At 37.2% G+C, this 21332-nt stretch overlaps 1 protein-coding gene across 1 annotated transcript in view; it reads left to right on the plus strand.

Annotated features, from left to right (window-relative positions):
* pasha (microprocessor complex subunit partner of drosha) overlaps window positions 1-18593 on the plus strand; it is a 71884-nt gene extending 53291 nt beyond the window's left edge. Inside the window, exons 9-13 of the mRNA XM_083140089.1 lie at window positions 1800-1990; window positions 3104-3204; window positions 6758-6914; window positions 10909-11103; window positions 16024-18593. Of these exons, the coding sequence (XP_082996215.1) occupies window positions 1800-1990; window positions 3104-3204; window positions 6758-6914; window positions 10909-11103; window positions 16024-16116 (737 nt within the window). The 3' untranslated portion in view covers window positions 16117-18593. The remainder of the gene's footprint in view (window positions 1-1799; window positions 1991-3103; window positions 3205-6757; window positions 6915-10908; window positions 11104-16023) is intronic.
* Window positions 18594-21332: the final 2739 nt, after the last annotated feature.

Here is a 21332-nt window from a genome sequence, read left to right on the forward strand (position 1 = left end):
ATTTTATTATTAATGTTATGAATAAAAACATATAATTTGTATGCCCTGGTTTTGTAAAGTAAAAGTCTAAATGCACAATGTCTGTCTTGAGGTAAACCTCATGGTAATCACATAATAGCAAAACTTAATTAAGGAAATTATAATGAACCATTAATTAGTTTCAATTTGCAATTTTATATTGGTACTTGGCGAAAATTAAATGCTTTTCCATCCCTAAAAAATAGTTTCTTATTTGATAATGTTTTTGCTGTTGTTAAGTAGACTATGTGACAAAGAATGAATTGACCTTACTAGGTCTCTTTCAATCAAGCATGGGTCATTTCACCAACCCATGTTGCTTCACCATTTTTAAAAATATTAATAATCAAGCTACTTATTTCTAAAACTTTAAAGTGTTCAAAACTGATATTGAATTTTTTTTCAGCCTAGCATTTGCCAATTAACACCATGGAGTGATTTTAGCATTGTCAGACATTTACAAAAATCACTATAACTTCTGTTCTGTAGTTCCAAATGTAATGATTCAAAAACCATTTCCATCACAAGCAAATTCAGCTTATTTTTGTTTTATCAACACTTTTGCTCAAAGTAGTACTTTCCATTTCGTACTACAATGAATCCTATGGATATTTTTTCATTTTTGAGGTATGAAACACCTTAACCACTATTGCCAGGGATTTTTGTAAATGTCTGAAAAATGTTGAAATCACAGAAAAAAAAACTAATTGAAAATGGCTGCCAGACTCAAATACAAGTCTGGAAAAACAAATGTCGCTGTCAGTTTTGAACACTGAATTTTTTTATAAGTAATTAGTTAAATTATTAAATTTTGCTTGGAAAACCTTAAATGTACACCTCGATTCTGCACTTTAGTATGCGTTTCTTTAATTTTGTTCACCTACATACATGGTGCCACAAAAAGAATGAATGTTTTTGGAATAAGTGTAACGTCGTTGATTTTTTAAGGTACAAATGTTTTATTAACACCAAAACCATCGGTAAGAAATGCAGTTTGGAAGGTATACAGTGATGTTTTAAGTATGGAAGTTGATGTCCTTCTTGCTGTACACACATCCAGAGCTTCTCCTCTAAGTTTCGCATTTCCCTTGCCAACATTCCGTCTGGCACAGCTGTAATTTCTTCATGAATGGCAACTTTCAGCTCGTCGACTGTACGAGGTTTGCGAACGTAGACTTTCGACTTGAGGTAACCTCACAGAAAGAAGTCGCAGACACAAATCTGTGGAGCGTGGGGCCAAAACATGAGATTACTTGGTGGGGAAACATTTGATGCGGAACTGCCATCGTAAGCCTTGCTGTGTGAGCGATGGCTCCAACTTGTTGGAACCACATGTCTGCCATGTTGACCCCTCGACGTTGAAGTTGTGGACCCAAAAGTTTGCATTGCCAGACGAAATGTTGGCAAGGCCAATGCAGAACTTTGAGGAGAGACTCCGGATGTGTGTACAGCAACAAGGACATCATCTTTCTGATATCATCTTTCGTTCTTAAAACATCACTGTATACCTATCCAAACTGCATTTCTTACCGATGGTTTTGGTGATAATAAACCATTTGTAACTTGAAAATCAATGACGTTACACTAATTACAAAAAACATGTGTTATTTTTGCACCACCTTGTACATGTAAAGCTTATTCCTTTCTATCCACATTTGAAAATGTAGATCTACATTGAAGAAACATGTGTAGATGGTAGTCTGGTATTTACCAATTATGATTCTGATGATGCATAGCATGAAGTTTAAGGTTTTGATGAGTAAAGAGTGTTTTCTTTACAGAGAATGCTGCCACACCATACGCCGCAACCGTCATTATAAATGATATGCAATATGGAATTGGCTACGGGACGAGTAAAAAACAAGCTAAATCGGAGGCTGCAAAGTCAACCCTTGAAATTCTGATCCCAGAAATGAAAGACAAGCTGAGAGAAGAGAGTAGTGGAAGAAGTAATGAAGAACCTGATCTTTCGGTTTGTACAAGTGCAAATATATATTATGCTTTTATTAAGATATGTTACACATCAGAACCTTGATCAGTAGCCTAACTAATGGTCCTGCTTGACACCAGAACAAATATAAATTAGGGACGGGACCGATTAATAGGTACTCTATCGGTATCGGCTGATCTAGGCATATCGGTGTATCAGTTTATCAGTAAAATTACCGATTATTTTACTGATCCGATATATCAATAAATATGTGATAAATTAGTGCAAAATTCTGCCATTTTTTTGTAATTTTTATGGATAATCTCCATGCTCTAATTTCTAAAAAAAAGTAAATGTCTAAATATGCAACTTCTCTTGCACTGCAGTCACATTGAAACAATTTATTAAGGAGGTCAATGAACCTCTCAGGTTCTTCAAGGACCACTTCTAAATTATATCAGATCGGTAGAATATCGGTATCGGTAAATTTAATATCGGTCTTTATCGGTATTGGCTGAAATTTCATATCGGCCCATCCCTAATATAAATTAAAAGAAATACAGGGTGTCTGAAAAGTCATGCAACCAAGACTTTGAATGCATGTAATTTTTTGTACAAAATGTGATATTTTTATAGTTATTGGCAAGCATATTCAGCCTAAGTAAACACTGTACTCCACACTCTTAGCTTTTTCTAGCTCTGTGTTTTTTCCTTACATTTTTTCCAACTTTAACACGTTCTCTGCCAAGGTGGTTTGACCAATTCTTTCCTCCTGTGCAAAGTGTTTATTGGACTTTATTTCGCAAATTTCGCATTTTTTCCTGTAAAAAAATAGAACAGCCAAAATACTTTTATGTGCACTCGACTCCCCACACCTTGCCGGTCATGCAATATCATTGTTATACTTGTGACCGACGGCATGCTAGGAAAAAAACGTGCAAGCCACATGTTTCGGTCATAATGACAAACATGGTGTGATTGGTATGCACCAGTTTCGGTCATGATCGTGACAGAGAACATGTTAAATCCTTGCGAACAAGGAAAATATTATGCTAACTCTCAGTTGAATACAAACAGAATATCATGTTATTGGCTTATTAAATTATGAATATATTTAATTAAATATGATTTTCATATTGGTAAATTCTGTTTTAGTTTTTTGATGTGATCAAAATAGAAGATCCACGAGTTGCTGATCTTTGTGCCAAAACCAGTGAACCTTCGCCATATTCCATACTGTTGACTTGTTTACAAAGGTGAGTATAAATTGATACATTTTTGTAATTTATGTATAATTTGTGAAAAGGATTCATTGGCTGATAGTATTTTATACACCTCAGAAAATGTTTAATAATAAATTGAAACTGATACTTAGCCATAATACACTCACTTTGTTGTTATTTTATGTTTTATTATTAGTGTTAGACATTTATGACTATATGATCCATGATTTTCCACATGATACTGTGGTTAATAGTTGGGTACATGCTAAGAAAATTCTGGACTGCTAGTGTGGCAAACCAAGAATATATCCCACTAAGAGTCTCTATTTCCCCCCCCCCCTCAAACTCATTATTTCCAAACCTATCAAGTGTTGCACGTGACTTCTATTGGTCACGTGGTAGCATGGAGCCATCAGAAAACTGCAAAATATGACCCTGTAATAATTTCTTATAACCTCTTCTCCCCCAAAATCGGCATTCTGGATAAAAATGCACTCCAATTTCAACCAATACAGGAAAACCTCGTTAATACGAAGTTCAAGGGACCAAAAATGTCAACTTCGAATTAAATGACTTCGAGTTATCCAAACTTTTGAAGATGGTGCCTGTTTTTCAGGTGTAAATAAAGTAGAGTATAAATAACCCCCACAACGGATGTTTTATACTTGGTGGTAGCTCACAAAATAAGCTTTATATATACAGGGTGGGAAATAACCTTTTGCTAGGGGTCCACAGTAAAATGTAACAACAATTAAGAAATTATGGTAATACAAAATATTTACTACGACAAATGTGGTTACAAAAACAAAATTAAAAGTTAGTATGTCCGCCGCTTGCTTCCCTCCCAGCACGACGACGATCAGGGTAGGAGCTCAGAAGATTCGCAAACAAGTCCGTATTCCATTCCTTGTCACGGAGGACTTGTTCCAAATGGAGTGTTGCCCGGCAATAGCGGTCCGGTCCACGTTCCACTATCATCAAGGACTCAACTGCGTCCTTCAGAATAGCCCCAAAGTGCTCCGCTGCATTCAGGTCCGGCCATTCAGAACTGCTGAAGAAGTCAATGCCACTTCGCCGAAGAAGGTCTTGGGTAGCATTTGCCTTGAAGCAAGGTGCTTTGTCGTGAACTAACTTTTAATTTTGTTTTTGTAACCACAATTGTCATAGTAAACATTTGGTATTACCATAATTTCTTAATTGTTGTTACTTTTTCCAGCAGACCCCTAGCAAAAGGTTATTTCCCACCCTGTACTATATAATAATATTGTACGTTCTATAGAAAGTGTAAAAAGTGTTACACAAAATGAGAACACGGACCTTATGCGGACACAAAGATTCCAAGCAGACGGTAACACCATTTATCCTGCCTAGTTATACAACCGGTTATGCACAGGATGCATGTTGTGGCAAAAAGTATTTTAAAAAAAGAGGTATTTTCTTTCAATTGTGCAAAGTCGTTGCTCTTCTACGAAATTCTTACAATTTTAGTTCATAAGAAACCTGTTTGCACGGAGACATACTCAGTTTGAACACTTTCGTTATTTGCACAAATATATTTGAATAGTGAACACAAAACAGTATTTGTTAAGATCAGTCAATTTCACAGTGGTGATTCTCCAACCAGCGTTTTAGCGCTACGAGGGAGACACACGAAAGCCCGTCTGAAAGCAAAAGTTGAAAGTTGTTCTAGGTAGGGAATATATGGAACTGGAGCTGGGGGTTTCGTGACGTTATTGTGTAAGGGGTCGTCCTCACCATCCTCATCCTCAGAACCTCGATTTTATTTTTTTTAGAGGATGAAGTTGGAAAAGCTTAAAATGCGGGAAATGTAAAATCTAGAAAAATTTTATTTAACTGTGTTGGGACCATCAAGATTGAATGGATGATGCAAAAAAAAATGTAGAATCTGGGAACACAAAATTGAGGTTCCACTAAAAGCAAAACTTTGATAGCCTTATAAGTAGGGAGACAAATTTATGGTAAATAAAAACTGAGGAGAGCGGTAAATAAAATGTTTGATCAGCGGTATATACCAGCGGTGAAAAAAAAAAATTGGCACACACTTTTTCATCATGAGAGGAAACAACATACAAAAGAGCTATAAATTGATAAACTACTTCATTTTTATATACTGTACACATACACAAGTACTTAGCTGTCCAACCAAAAATAAAACATCCACACAAAATCACTTCATTTCTAAATTGCATATCTCAAGTGATTTATTCATTGTATGTATTTAAAGGATGTCCTTGCTGTCCAACAAATAAAATAATCACTATTGCACAAACACAAACACATGTTGAAAATCACATGATGATAAACAAAATTCATTCATGACTGAACACCGATGACACCATTGTTTCCCTTGATGTGCGGGAACAGACTAATCTTATCGCTGCTACAGCTAGCAAGTTCAATGAAACTGGAAGTTGAGTAGACATTCAGGGGAAGAAAGGAATGCAGCTTCATAGGGAGCGAAGTTTTCGAACTGAGATTATGTGCATGGGAAATCCCAATTTGCAGCGTCTTCCTGATGTGATCAAAGATAAAACGTTCTTCAGCTGCAAGTGGTAGGAAACTTTAGGCAAACTTTTCGTTACAAATCAACAGTTTGCGCGCACAACCTCGATTGCCGGTTTTTGCGTGTTTTCTACTTAATTTGATGATATTTCAAGGTTATTTCGCAAAAAAGCGTTCATTTCGTGGAAAAGCACACATTTTGCATTACTTCGTGAATAAAACTCATGCATATTTCATCATTGGGGGTGTAGTTACGTGCAGAATGTTCCAAATAGCATCTTTTTCCCACATTTCGCGATTTTGCGCATCGCGAAAATTCAATGTCCCTACTTATAAAGTATAGTTTCAGTGAAAATTGATGTGTTAAAAGTTATAAATTGTATTCTTAACTACTTGAAATGTTTTCAGTTTCAAAGTATCAGCACTGATGTTTTTAGAATTGTTAATTCGTTGGTGATTTACAAGACCACTGTTTTTCTTAACAGTTGGGTGGTTCTGTAAGAATCTTTGTGTGGCACTACAGCTGTTGGTGAGATTTGGCCAGCTCAACAACATTGTACCACTACTTTCTGTCTTCGACTTGTCATCTCCAATTTTTAACTTTCATTCTTCGTAAATCTTCTTCTATGTCAGCTTCCCATTTCAGTTTTGGCCTTCCTCTTCATCTAGATGCAATACTATTATTTTAACCTCTTTCCTGTTTGTTTTAACATTCCATGAACCTATTCAATTTATATTTAATTGCATAATAGTTAGAATGTGGAGACTTCTAGAATAGCACTTTTTTCTCTTGTCTTTTTAACAAGCCTCGGCCATCGTAACATATCAGTCTGCACATTATTCCTTTGAACTTTTTTGCGGTTCAATTTTTTTTTGCAAAGATAGGTTCCTGGCCTAGGTCTAATCCAATCATATGCATTATTTCGTGACAAAACAAGGTAGGAAAATGCACCTCATGCCTTTGAAAAACATGGAACTTTACAGTGCGTTATTTCACATTGTTTCCTTCAAAAACGAAATGTGCATGCCCCTATTGATACTGTCTTTCTGTTCTTCCATTCAGGAACTTTGGCCTAAGTGATATGCATATAAAATATGAAGTGAGTACTTTGAGGCACCAGAAGAATGAGTTCACAATGACTGTTGGGAAACATAAAGCAACAGTCAGCTGTAAGAACAAACGAGATGGAAAGCAACATGCTTCTCAGGCTATTCTTCAGGTAAAAACTTTGTCTTTTTGGAAAGGATGTTGGGGAAAGATATTACTATACACTTTTTTTTTAAGAAAGGAAAATTATGAAGCTTCCTCATGTGTACAAAAGCTGCAAATAAAATAAAATTTCAGTGTTATAGCGGTGAAAAATTGGATCAAAAACAGTATTCAAAATGACATTTTGCTTTTTAGGTTGTGAATATAATCCTCAATTTGATTTAAAAACTGCACTTGTTACACAAAATAAACACATTCCTTCTAATAGCATATTTATGTAGTTACCAGAGTATTAAGTTTATTCCAGTATAAAGGGCTCCATATTTGCTTCTCCATTATTTACAGCAGAATTAATCAGTTTTCCATGAATTGCACAACTCTCAGAATAATTCAAACTTCAGAAGAAAGTGTCTCTTCGGTAAATAAACTCTACATTTCGTGTTTATAAGAGTCTATTTCACATTTTGCAGTTCATTTTGCATTATTTCGTGACAAAACAGGATAGGAAACTGCACTTCACACCTTTCATAATGAAAACTTGACATTACATTGTGTTATTTCACATTTCGTGTTTTTATCAAAAATGAAATACGCATGCCTCTACTCATGTGTAAAATATAGTCCATTCCCACACTCAATCTTCTTTTGGTTAAGTTGTGTAAATCACCCAAGAGATTAACAGAATATCCAAATGAGTTTTGTGAAAAGAAGTGGATCACAGTTTTTTTCTATTTATTTTCTGTACACTGTGAGAATGAAGAAGTCAGCATAAACAAATACATGTGGCTTCTAAGATATCCTGTTGGTTGTTTGAGCTGCAGCGGTGTAGTAATCTCGTGCATAGGGAAATTGTGCATGTGCCAATGTCATACTGCTTAACGTGGCTACTATATTGAAGTTGTGGGACCTTATATTACGAGCTGTAAAGCTATAAACAATATATTCGTGGGCACAATAACTAACATACAGAAGAGGAACAGCTACTTGTATCGTCACATGAGTGCCAAAACCACAAATTTGCCAATTTTGACTTTTTCACCTAAGTGTGAACTTATATGAGCTAATAAAGAACCATATATAGGTACACATTTTTGCAATTTCGAATGACAACATTTATTCAAATGTAAAATAGTTTTTTTTTTGTTGTTTTTTTTCAGGAAATCAAATATTATAATGCTTTTATCTGAAAGTAAGATTTAGCACATTTGCGGTTTTGGTATTGGTGCAACAATATGTCATGTGGTTTTATGTACAGTCTTGGAAAGAAGTACTTCCCCCATAAGACTACTGGTATTAAGGCTCTATGGCAGTGGTTCTCAACCTTTTTCAGTCCGGGACCCACCTTGAATGATATTACACTTCATGGAACTAGGGTTGCCAGATGGCTATAAGGGAAATGTAGGACATAATGTCCCAAAAATGTAGGACACACAACATTCACAATAAATAATACACATTTCCAGAACATGTTAGAAAGTAAATTAAAAATTAGAGTTTTCAGATTTAAAAAAAAATATTTCTTAATCAATTCTTGTAATCATGTTTTAACTGATACTTCTCAGAGAATCCAATTTTCATTAAAATTTCAGGTTTAGTCAAACTATATATATGAGACACTGAACAGTCAAAGTATTTGAAATTATATCGAACTCCAGTACCAAACTTTTTACAGGCATTTGAAAAAAAATATTCCTCTCATGACTTCGTTATGCTGCTGGTAATAAAAGTACTCTCTCGTTATGACCTGGAATGGCAAACAAATATTCAGCAATTACCATAACTTGAAATGGTTCCAGACGTTTCATCTAGGGTAGTTTTTAGTTCAATAATAACTTTGTTCTCTATACCCACTGCTTTAAGAATGGGAAATGCCTTGTTCCATCAGTATAAACCACAAGGCAAGAAATTTCACTCAGGCACTGAACAGTGACATCATCAGAATGTGGTCCCAAAACTTTGTTCATTAATTGCTTCCGTTTTCATTCTAGCAGAAACTTTTCTTTTCTTTTTGGATAATGACTCAATCAAAATAAATTTCACTGTTGAGTTTGGAAGTAGTACATAGACTTGTAACGTGCATGATTTCTCTTTGTGTAACTAAAACATGCATTTTCCTAATCAATATTATGTGATGCTCAAAATGTAGGACATTTATGATATTTTTCAAATTCCTCCTGGACACCGGACATAATGCTAAAATGTAAGACATGTCCGAGGAAAACTGGATGTCTGGTAATCCTACATGGGACCCCATAAGCTTGGGTGCCGGTATCTGAGTGCACGTCAAGTCTTAGAAGCAGAAGGTGCTTATGTTCACTGCCCATTTCGTCGTACAGCACAGAAAAAAGTCTTGAATTTAACAGACGAGCTTTTATAAAGTTTACGATTTTAACCCCAAACAGTTTTAAAACCATTCTGCATAGCCAATGCCTTCCGAAGAATAAGAGAGTTTAGACTGCGTACAATGCGAGTTGAATTTAGATTGTTAAAAACAATATATATTAGTAATTTAAATGTAATAGGTTTTTAAATGTAAATAAATTTTCGAGCCCAACTTCGCGACACACCAAATACCCCCTCGGGACCCAGTAGTGGGTTGTGCCCCATAGGTTGAGAAATGATGCTCTATGGGGAAAGTACTTTTTTCTTGACTGTACATAAACTTCCTTCATGCAGCAACATTCTCTAGTTGAAACAGTCGAATGAGGTGCATTCAAATTTCAAAATGAACATTACTTATTCTATTCAACTGGTTTATTCATAAATAACATTGAAATTTCTTACTGATTGTAATTGCATATGAAATGAGCCAGCCTCTATAGCAGAGTGGCTACGATGTCAAGTGTCCCAGGTTGGGCAAGGGTGTTCTTTGTGAGTGTTCCTTCATCAGTTTCGTCATATCATCACTCATCTTCACGATTAGCCAAATGTGACAGAAAAGTGAAGTAAAATAAACCAAATCAATAAACAGTAAGCATACTTGCGTGGCGTCATGAGAAAGCACTTCATAGTTGTGCAGAAATATCATTAACAAAACAGAAAATCATAGAAGGTATGGTTTGACATTCACACAAGTTTCTATGTATGAGGGTGGATCAAATGAAAACGGAACAGTGGTTGTATTAGGTTATATTTATGTATGTGTGTGGCGACAACCCTGTGTAGAGGTAGGGTGGGAGGTAAGGAAGGAAACCCCTACTGCATAATGGACTCACCCTAGATAGTCGCACGTGAGCACATGATATGCATAGGCGGTCGGGCAGCAGTATCGTCCGAGCAGCAATCAAGGCCACACTGCCCAGCCTGTTGTCCTCTGGAGTGATTTTGCTTCATGACAATGTGCGGCCACATACGTCAGCTGTTACAAAGAACACGTTTCTGACGTTTGGATGGACAGTCTTGGAACACCCACCTTATATCCTTGATCTATCACCATGCAACTTCTATATCTTTGGTCCATTGAAAAAGGCATTGAAGGGTCGGCACTTCCACTCGGACAATAAAGTCATGGACAATGTTCGCAACTGGTTCAGATCTCACCCAAAGGAGTTCTACGAGCAGGGTATTCACTGCTTGGTGAAACAGTGGGACAAGTGCTTGTGTAACTTTGGAGATTACGTTTGAAAGAAACCTTGTTGATTTCATTCTGTGACACCTGTTCCGTTTTCACTTGATCCACTCTAATATATTTAAGCATTAAAATGTTGGTTATATTTATATATGTATATATATATATATATATATATATATATATATATATATATATATATATAAATCAAAGAAGGAGAAAGGAAACACTCACGGGACAATGGAAAAAAACTTCCGGTTCCGTCTCTTTCGTCTCACACCGAGGACGCTACTAAGCTAGCGAAAATTTTGAATTTTTGCACTGTCCGGTGCGTGTTTCCTTTCTCCTTCTTTGATTTTTATTTAGCCCTTTTGGCCCTCCTTGCTTTTATCATATATATATATGAATGATTATTTTTGTGCACTTGTTCTTGCAGGCACTTCATCCACATATCACAAGTTGGGGTTCTCTTTTGCGTTTATATGGGAATCGCTCGGTGAAGAGCATTAAGGAAAAGAAGTTGGAAGAACAAGAAATAACGCTGCTCCAGAGCAAAGCTTCTGTGAATTCACCAAATTTTGCTATTTTAAATAAGCTGAAACAAGAAATGACAAAGCTCAAGGAAATGAGGGTATGTGTGATTATCTCAAATGCTTTCAATGCTTACATATTTTCTCTTTCGTCATTGGGTTGACCAACATCAGATGTTTCTTCATCTTTTCTGGCACTGCAGTCCAGAACAGACCCTGGCCTCCTTCCGCCAGCCATGTCTATTCACAGCCCTCCTTCTCCAACTCCTAATTCCCAGCACACTCGGAACCTCTTCCGCCGAATAAACCCACCTTAAAGGTGGTCTTTCTACTTTTCTTCCATCCATATTCGTAAAAGTGATCTTCTTACACACCATGTTATCTGGCATTCGGTATATATGGCCCAACCACCTTAGCCGTGTTAGTTTAATTTCCTTCACAATTCTATAGCCTGATAAAGCTGAAATAGTTCCTTCTTCTCCATAATTCATTTTCATATATCAGCCCATAGATCCTCCTCAGAATCTTCCATTCAAAGATTCCGGTCATTGACTCAGCCTTCTTGGTTATTATCCATGTTTCACATCCATACATTAAAATAGGTCTTAATACGAGGGTCACTATTTATATTTAGAGCCTAACAATGAAAAAACAGGAATTTGGCATTGAAAACTGCTTTATTGTTTTTCGAAGTATTCTCCTTTATGGTCAATACACTTTTGCATTCGTTCGAACCATTTGTCAAAGCAGTTTTTCCAATCTTCTTGAGACACCTCCATAATATGGTTTTTGAACGCATCAACGGCGTCTTCCGCCGACGAAAATCGTTGTCCATGCAATTTATTCTTGACATTCGGGAACAAGAAAAAGTCATTGGGTGCCAAATCAGGACTGTACGGCGGATGACCCATCAATTCAATTTTTTTACTGTTCATAAAGTCGGTTGTTATACGAGATGTGTGACAGCTGGCATTGTCTTGATGAAGAATGATCCTATGGCGTTTGTTTGTTTTCCGTATTTGACCGAAGACCTCTGGCAAACAAATTGTTGTGTACCATTCAGAGTTGACCGTTCTACGTTCCTCTAAAGGCACAGTTGCCACATGACCAGTTTTCCCGAAAAAACAGGCGACCATTTGTTTCGATGTGCTTCGAGCACGAACAACTTTTGTTGGATTGGGTTCATCTTGAAACACCCATACAGTCGACTGCTGTTTACGTTCCGGCTCGTATGCATATATCCATGATTCGTCACCTGTTACAATATTATATACGTCTTTTGAAGCACCACGATTGTATTTATTGAGCATTTGTTTGCACCAATTGACGCGAGCGTCTTTTTGAGTTTTTGTCAAATTGTGTGGGATCCAACGAGAACATACCTTTCTCACAGCTAAATGATCATGTAATATTTTATATATGCTGGTGGAACTAATGCCTATGGTTGCCTCAATCTCACAGTATGTCACATGACAATCTTGCAGTATTAGGTTTTGCACAGCATCAATGTTTTCTTGAACAACAACTGATTTTGGACGACCTTCGCGAATCTCGTCGGTGAGTGAATGGCGGCCACGATTAAATTCGTTATACCAGCGTTTCACAGTCGCAAAGGATGGGGCTTCATCGCCAAATGTGGAAGCAAGTTGATCGATGCACTCTTGTCTTGATAATCCACGTCAAAAATCGTAAAAAATCATCGCACGAAAATGTTTACGAGTTAATTCCATTTTATTGTTGTCGCGCAATCTCGAAGGCAACATAAACAACACAAATTAAGCTATTGACAAAACATTTGAAGTACGTTATGGTCAATAATGCCAGACGATTCCGTGCAAACGTCAAATCGCGCCTAACTTCAATCAGTGTTGCCAAGGCTCAAAATATAGATAGTGACCCTCGTAATTTGTCTTCCTCGCATGGATTGGAAGAGGAACATGAGATAGTCACACAGAAAGTTATACGCGAGGAAGACAAATTATTAAGTAGGAATGTTTATGAGGCCTCATTTATATGTAAAAATAGAGAGAACGAGCTGAACAGAGAAGATGGGAATATTGATGAAGTATGGCTAGGAATGTTGACAAAATGGGAAAAACATGAATATAAAGAAATCTGATTCAAGGTTAACCCAGACATTGAGTGGGAGGCATCATACGCGACTTATCGTTTGAAATAACGTAATGGAAGGAAGAAGGAGGAAAATTGACTCACTTGCAGCACATTTGAGTACATACCAGTTCCAGTCAACATGTGAATTGTGATAGGATAGTAACACGGGTTTTAACAGTTTTTATATGAGTTTTAAGGGATTTTAACATGTGGGAATAGTCCTGTTTGTCATTTGTTATCCTAGCATTCAACCTGTCCACGTAAAAACCTATATCCTTTCTAAATGACAAAGCTTTGTGGATTTCCGTAAAGCCAACTTCTTGACCTGAAGAAGGGGGCAGTTGCCACCGAAACGTTGTCTTTGACAAGTATATACTCACTGTACGTAAGTAAATAACAAATTTTGATTTTATGCTTATATATGATAGTAAGTCGCACGCATCCAAAATATGAAATCTAACATGTTAAGATTTGTGTTTACTATCTAAAATTACATGGTCTATCTGATTACTTGATCCCCATCCGGAGTTCTCCATGTTGCTTTATGCATATCTTTGAGGATAAAAGGTGCCGGCTGTGATCATTTGATGTCTATTTGCGAAATCAATCAGTTTTATTCCGTTATCATTACTCTCGTTGGCAGGGTTTTAATTCCAGTCACTGGTCTAGCCCAGGTTTTCTGGCCTACCTTTGCATTAAGATATCTGAGGATTATTTTAATATCATATCGATAGAGGAATCATAGGCCGCCTCTAATTTATCATAGTGGGCATCCTCTGTTGGTGCGTGGGTTGTTATCAAGCTGTAGTTATGAAATTTTCCTCTAACTCTTAAAATACAGGTTCTGTCATCTATTGCCTTAAAATCCATTACAAGATTTTTTCGTGTCCTTCTCCACAGCTATAGTATATTACTGTCTCTTTTTGCTCCCTGTAATGCAAGAATATCAAGCATGTATTTATTGCTCTTCGATAAGATTTTTTTAGGGCCCAGGTTCTGTATAGGGATAATATGTTTTTAATGTAACCTTTTCCTTGCCTGTTCATATTACATATTCCAGTCATCTGGGAATGTTCTGATTTGAAGGCTTCTCAACTGTTGGTGTTTTTTACTGCGAGAAATGGTCAGTCCCACACCAAACCCCCCAAACTTTGGGGACCAGGATTTTTCTGTGGGGTTTGCTCCCCTAGGGAGGCTGGCTTCGCTATGCCTTAAAGAGTCCTCCCTGCCCTTGGTTTTCTTTCAGGGTATCCTTCCCTTAGCCTTTGGGGATCCCTCCCCTCCCTGCAAGGAGGGGGCAGTGCTTATTTGATGGCGGCACTTCCTTGCCATGTCACAGTGTTGTCAGTGGGCTTTTCTTGAGGATAGTCCTGCCACCGGCCAACCCCCACAGACCCTGTTGACAATGCTGCCTCGGTCCAGGACTGCTTATTTGGTATTTCCTTATTCACAGCTAACCACCATATCTGATGGTCGTTCGCTATCCACCACCTGCGACCCGCCCAGTAGCTGAGGCCTGCCCTGGGGCATCAGATGTTTAAAAAATTCTTACGCCATATGCAAGCAACATTCTTGTTTAAAATATGCACAAAACAAATAAACAGCACTGTACGAGACATTTTAAAATTTGTCCAAGCTTTCGACTCCCATCTCGGAGTTGTCACCCTACCCTGATGGTGACTCTGAGATGGGGTTGAAGTGTCTCATATAGTGCTTTTTTTTGTGATTTTTTTTAAGAAGAATCAGATGTTTATGTTATGGGACATTAGCCACAGTCAAATATGAATATTAGGCTAAACCAATACCAATTCCAATCTATTGGTATTCCAAAGGAATTCTTTGATTATTCATTCATATGTTGATTTATGTTGCTTCTGATTGTTGACCAGTGCAGTGGAGTATGCTGCAAAAACGTTTGAGGCTTTGATTTGTAAATTTTGGGAGTGCATTCCAAGCCTTGGGTGCTGTGTAATGAAAGAGGCTTGCTCAAACATGTGACTGATGTTAACTTTACTATACAGGGTGTACACAACGAAGTTTGGGTGTTGTGTTTGCGTCATGCTTGGCAGCGCTGTCGTCGCTTTTGTGGAAATGGCATCTGCTCGAGAGAAAGCACACGCTGTGGTATGGTTTGCGGAGTCAAAATCAATTGTTACAGTGCAGCGTAAGTTTCGGCGTGTCTTTAACAAATGTCTCCAGTGGACAAGAGCATCAGGGCATGGTACAGAAGTTTTCTGGAAACTGGGACTGTGTTGAAGAAACGAGGGGGAGGAACACCACTTTTCCAGATCATTGAATCGGGTGAGGCAGCTGTATCCTCTGGCCACCATGTAGCCCAGATATCACTCCTCCGGACTTCTTCCTCTGGGGGGGTATGTTACGGACACAGTTTACTCAACGAAGGTGCCAAACGTGAATGCTTTGCGTGACCGAATTGTTGCTGCCATTGATACCATCCCTGGTAACGTGCTGCTGCGCGAAGTGGAATACTGTCGGGACATTCTTCGTGTCACTAAAGGTGCTCACGTAGAAGTGTGGTAATTTTTTGTAAGAAACTTTTTGAGTTGCTCTTTGCAATAAAATTACAAAAAAATGTGCACGGGTCTTCGTTTTAATTTCCTATCACTTCAAAACCTCGGACGTTCATCGTGTACACCCTGTATTATGTGGCTGAGAAGTGCAACAGAACAGAACGGCTAAACTTAGAACGAAGACAAAAGAAACGTTCAACTACACAAAAGTACCCATGTGCAGTATAGTTCACAGTGTTGCAATCTCACAATGAATATCAGTGGGCACTGGTACCCCATGCATCTAACGGAGAGGTAGAGTACCGGTTAATCGGTCCCACCCATATTATATAGGTATATGATTATTATTATATTCCAAAATAATTTTTGATTTTACAGGCAGCTGTGCAGCCCATAGGAAAATTTGTCCCTCCAGACGACGTTGACCTGCCTTCAACATCAGGAGCAGATCTCAACAATGTTGACCTTTGATGTTTGTTCTTGAAGTAGTGATCAAGTCACCCACGTATTATTCCAGTATCTGTACCAGGACCAGTAATTGAATGTTAATATTGCTCATAACCTGTTAGCATTTGTAGGTTGTTAAGAAAATATTTTTAATGTGTTGATATGTCCAGGTATATACATATGTAGTTTTGGTAATGTACTTTCTAATTGAATTTGACACTCGATATATACATATATACTTATAAGCGTTTTAATTTAATGTTCGCAACAATATGATTGTATTCTGTACAGTGCTAACTCTATTTCTGTTAGTGATTAAGACATACCAGTGTTGTGTTTGAATGAGAATTTGTAATTGTGAGAGATTTTAAATGTTCTATGGCAGAGTGTTCTAGAAAATGTTAATGTAACTCTTACGTAATGAATTTCTACAATCATTTTTTGAAACTATTGAAAACTCGGCAATTTTTCATTGCCAGGCCAATGTATGCACAAAACTATGTTCATTTGTTTGTAGGGTGGGAGTATAACTGATAAAAACATGCATAGGGTAGATTTTTCTTCTGTGATATTGTGCATTGAGTTGCTTTTATGCATGACACTTGAGACACCATAGAAAAGTTATCCAACAATCTGACTTGAGACCAGAAATGCTATAAGTCATTATCCAGTATGACAGACCAATTCATGAAATATATTCGGAATAGGCCAAACTCATTTTTCTGAGACCAATAAGGTAACAATATTAAATGTACCAATATCCGGTATTCTACTAATCATGTAATTGATAGCAAATATTCTGCGACGACTTTGAATGTTTTATTCATGTAAGCAATGGCGAAGGAAATGGCATATTCAGAAATTTATTTTACAAAAAATATGTTACATTTTATCTGAACAGAAGTATACTTTTATATTTATTTAAATAAAGAAAGACACAGCAAGCAGAATTGTGCAATTTGTTACAGATATCTATAGAAACGTTTCATCTGTCAAATATGGCAGTTTCTTATATCCTCTGGTAGCTAAGCTAATCAACACGTAAAACCAGTGAACTTGTTGATGAATTTCATAGAAAGCCTTGTAAAAGTTAACCAAAGGAACAATGAAATGATCAGGGATGAATTTTTAGCTTCAAGATTATTATTTCTGACACGTTCGCATAGAACGGAGTAGTCACTAAGTGAATCTGATTTTTCTTTCCTATTAATGCAACATGAATGAAATGAACTAGAATCGATTGCATTGAAAGATCACATGTACATTGCAAAGGTGTGTTGAAAATTTTATTACCAATTTGTTGTATATATTAATGTCGATGATAGTAAAGAAGAATAAAAATATATGTTATTGACAACAATGTTAAGACAAAGTTGAATAACTTGTGCCAATTTTTTCGATATGAGTCACTAAAATGCTTTTCTTAGTTCATCACAGATGGGTTAAGTTCTGCAGCATTTCACAAACATTGCCAGTGAAAGAAAGAGACATGTGATAGCGTCTAAAGAGCATCAGGGAAGTCCCCATGCCCCTAGATTATATCACATATTATCCCTACATATATAAATGTCGTATTTATTTACATTACAACATACTTGCGAGCAAAGAAAACAACAAGAAGTTACCATGACAACGATATAAGAAATAAAAATGTAAATCATGGTGATTCAGCACACTTTCTAATAATATTAAACACATGAGTTAGTTTTCTACAAATTGTCCTGTGGGTATGAAGAGAATGTAAAGTTGAAGACTATCGACCAATTACCAACACAGTTGCAGCGTGATACGTGCAAGTAGGGGTACTGGGACTTATGGGGCACACTGTAGTTTAAAGTTCAGCCCATTCGTAACAAAAAGTGTGTACCTGTTGAGAACAGTCTTTGTTTATTATGTACTAAGTGTAAAGACATAAGAGATGTGAAAGAATTATGATAATTGGAATGAAAAACAGAAACTGTTTATTAAAAGCTAGTAAAATGTTATTCAATGTCAAGGACATTTCATTCAGTAACTTTACATGGCAAAAGTGGAAAATGATGACTAAATGAAGTTATGATTATAGTCATAAGTGAAGTGTGATAGAAGTTATTTACTTATAATTTTTACTCAAACTGCAAAATAACCGGTAGATACTTTCTTTCTGTGTAATATCTCTCAAAGCTTGTGGTTGTGTTTGAAGCAAAGGATAATGTGCAGTCCATCTGATTTATATACTGTACTAGTCATTTTTTTCTCAATGCCTTGAAAGAACCCCATTGAGTTCAAGGACACTACACGTAAGTTGCTTATCGATAAATGCCAAAATATTTCATTGTGTAAAAATACTACAATAATTTGTGTGCAAACCTTCATTATACATTTTGTTTTTGTAATTGGATGGATGCTTTACCATGTAAAAAAGAAAACTTTTTTTTAAAGAACAGTGATAGTTTATAGAATGAATGAATTGTGTTATGGCTTTTTTTATGTAATTGTGTTAATATTATCATAAACTATTATAAAACTGTATTTGTTGTAAAATCATTATGTACAATTTATATTCAAACCTTTTTTACTAACAGTGATTTCAGGTTTGAGTGGTAACAATATGTTTATGAAGTTCTGTATCACCCACACAAGTTTTTTAAAGTCATTTATGCACAGAAAGTTTTAATTTGCACTGAATCTGCAGTTTAAAGTGGAATCCGAACCACTATGTGCCTCCACCAGGTATCAAACAAAGGACCCCTTGATTACAAGGCCACGACATTACTATTACACCATCAGGGATGTTGTGGAGACCTTATCAAGCTTTAAGGAACTAGTGCAGGAACTCCCTTCACCTTCAAGCATGTGAAGCAAGGGGGTCAAGGTGTGTGTGTGTGTTCCCTCTTCATCAGTCTGTAAATTTCTTTTATTATACAGTAAAAGTTTAAGAAAAAGGTCACGAGGACAGATATATTGTAGTCACTGACACTTCTGGGTTGTAGCAATTCCATTGAAAGTTAATGGGGTTATTACAACCCAGAAGTGTCAGTGACTGTACATGCTGAAAAATGTTTGTGTCCATTTTGCAATAAAAGGTAAGGAACCAAAAAAACAAGGCTTTATAGTATTGGGGAAGAGAAGGTAGGCCGGTTGTCATTCAGTTGCCTTTTCCACTGACTGGCCTAAGTAACGCAGTTTCTTGTGACGAAGTATCAGCCTAGTGGAGGGTGTGGGCATTATTTCTCTCACTTATCGCACAAGACTCGACCTCCTGCCTTTTCTGCAGTTTTTCGGCTCTTGATCAACAATGTATTATTTATGCTAAGAGAACTAAACCTAACAACAAAGGTACTTAGCCTAACAATGAATTCTTTTCGGCAGGGAGGAGTTGGTTCAGTCTTGTGCAATGAGAGACGCTGGGCACTCCTACCAGTTCCTTTACATGCAGCAGGCATGTGCAGTGTATCCAGTAGGCTGCTCACCCATAAGTGTCAATGTGGTTAGCATTATGTGAAGCATTTAAAATTGGTCACAAAAATATTGACACGGGCCCAAATCATCATGAATGAAAGATGACCTGGGAACTGCACATTCCACGAGTATACTACATACCCTGTGAATGTGGGACACCATGTATATGACAAGCACCATTGAACAGCAGCAACCTGAACATCATTTTGAACGACAGACTGTTCAAACTAGAAAAGTCGGGGCTAGCAGAACGCAGCTTCGGCGAGGGCCACAGAATTTTATATTCGGACATCAAAATCATAGCTAAATGTATCTGTTACTGGGACAGAGGAGTAAAGGAAATCTTGCCTGAAGAACTGATCGGTGGGATACTGATTGCAGACCACCGATGAGCCATTACATTATGACCCACCTGCCTAATGAGCATTGGGGCACGACTAGGCCTTCGACTCCGCAGTCCCATGTGCCGCAGTGTTCGATGAACCATGTGCTATGAAACATTATCTTGGTCACCACTGTTGTACCTGTGGGTGATTTCTCACACTGTGGCCCTGTGGTTGCATGACAGCCACTGCTGGCCTCAGTCATCGATGAGCCGCTATGACCTGCTGTTGACACACGAGTGGACGACATGTTGTCGTTTGCCCATTGTTGCAATACTTTCGATACACTTTCACAACAGCAGCATGAGAGCTGCCAACAAGTTGCACCGTTTCAGAGATGCTGGTACCAAGGTGCCGTGCCATCACAATTTGACTATCAAACTGGGAGTGGCCACTTTTCCCATTCTGACACCGAAGACATTACTAACAGTGAGCCTGTAGACCTGCCCAATATATACCATGCTGCCAGCATGTCACTCCGCACTCCAGGCATGCTAAATGTTCCTGGGGCAGTGTGGTCATAATTCAATGGCTCATCGGTGTATGTTCCCCGGTAGTTTGATTTCATTTTGTGGACTTTGAATGGTCAGCTTGATCTGACGTGTGAAGTCTCGAGAGTGGGGGGTTGAAGCCACTAGAAAAACGAAGTTACAGCTATCTCCTATGCATTCCTTTATGCCAGGAAGGCACATAGAAAGGCCCCACATTCCCGATCTCGACCATAGTAGAAGTGTTGTGATCAGTATGATGCTCCAGCCACTTTCATCCTCGGGTACCTTAGAAGGTTTATCCTTGAACCAGTCCCGCCACTGGGTTAAGTCCAGTTTACCCTCATATAGGCTAATTATGATTGGACCTACAGTTTAAATCAGGATACTTAAGTCTAAACTTTAATTCTGCAGCAAAATTAATTGATTTTATAAAAAGGGCAAATTAAAAATTAAACAATGAAGGTTATAAAACACACACTTTATTCAAATATCTACATATAATACATGACAAAAATCTCAAAAGTATTATCTTTTTGTGTGTATATATATATATTATATAGAATGATATATATTTATAAAGCAGCACCACAATCTAAGCAAAATATTCTTCACTGCTGTTACATTTTGCCTGAATTTCTTTTTTTCATCATGGGTATCTAGAAAATCTAATTTCTTCAAGAATAGGCTTTGACACTGTTTACAGTAAGTACAATTCAATTTTATCTAATAATTATAAAAATTATAACAGTTGCCATGAGCACACTTACTTTCTATATGAATATGTGTGATTGATGTAACACTGAAAGCTTCCACAAGTGAAAGACTTTTAATGTAGTGCATAAACATAAAATTGTACAATTGTTATTAATATACAGTAGAGCCTCGATTTTACATTTTTGAGGGGACCAAGGCAAAATGATGTAAA

The sequence above is a fragment of the Lepisma saccharinum genome, chromosome 18 (genome assembly GCF_977018435.1).
Source record: "Lepisma saccharinum chromosome 18, izLepSacc3.1, whole genome shotgun sequence".
Classification (NCBI taxonomy): Eukaryota; Metazoa; Arthropoda; class Insecta; order Zygentoma; family Lepismatidae; genus Lepisma; species Lepisma saccharinum.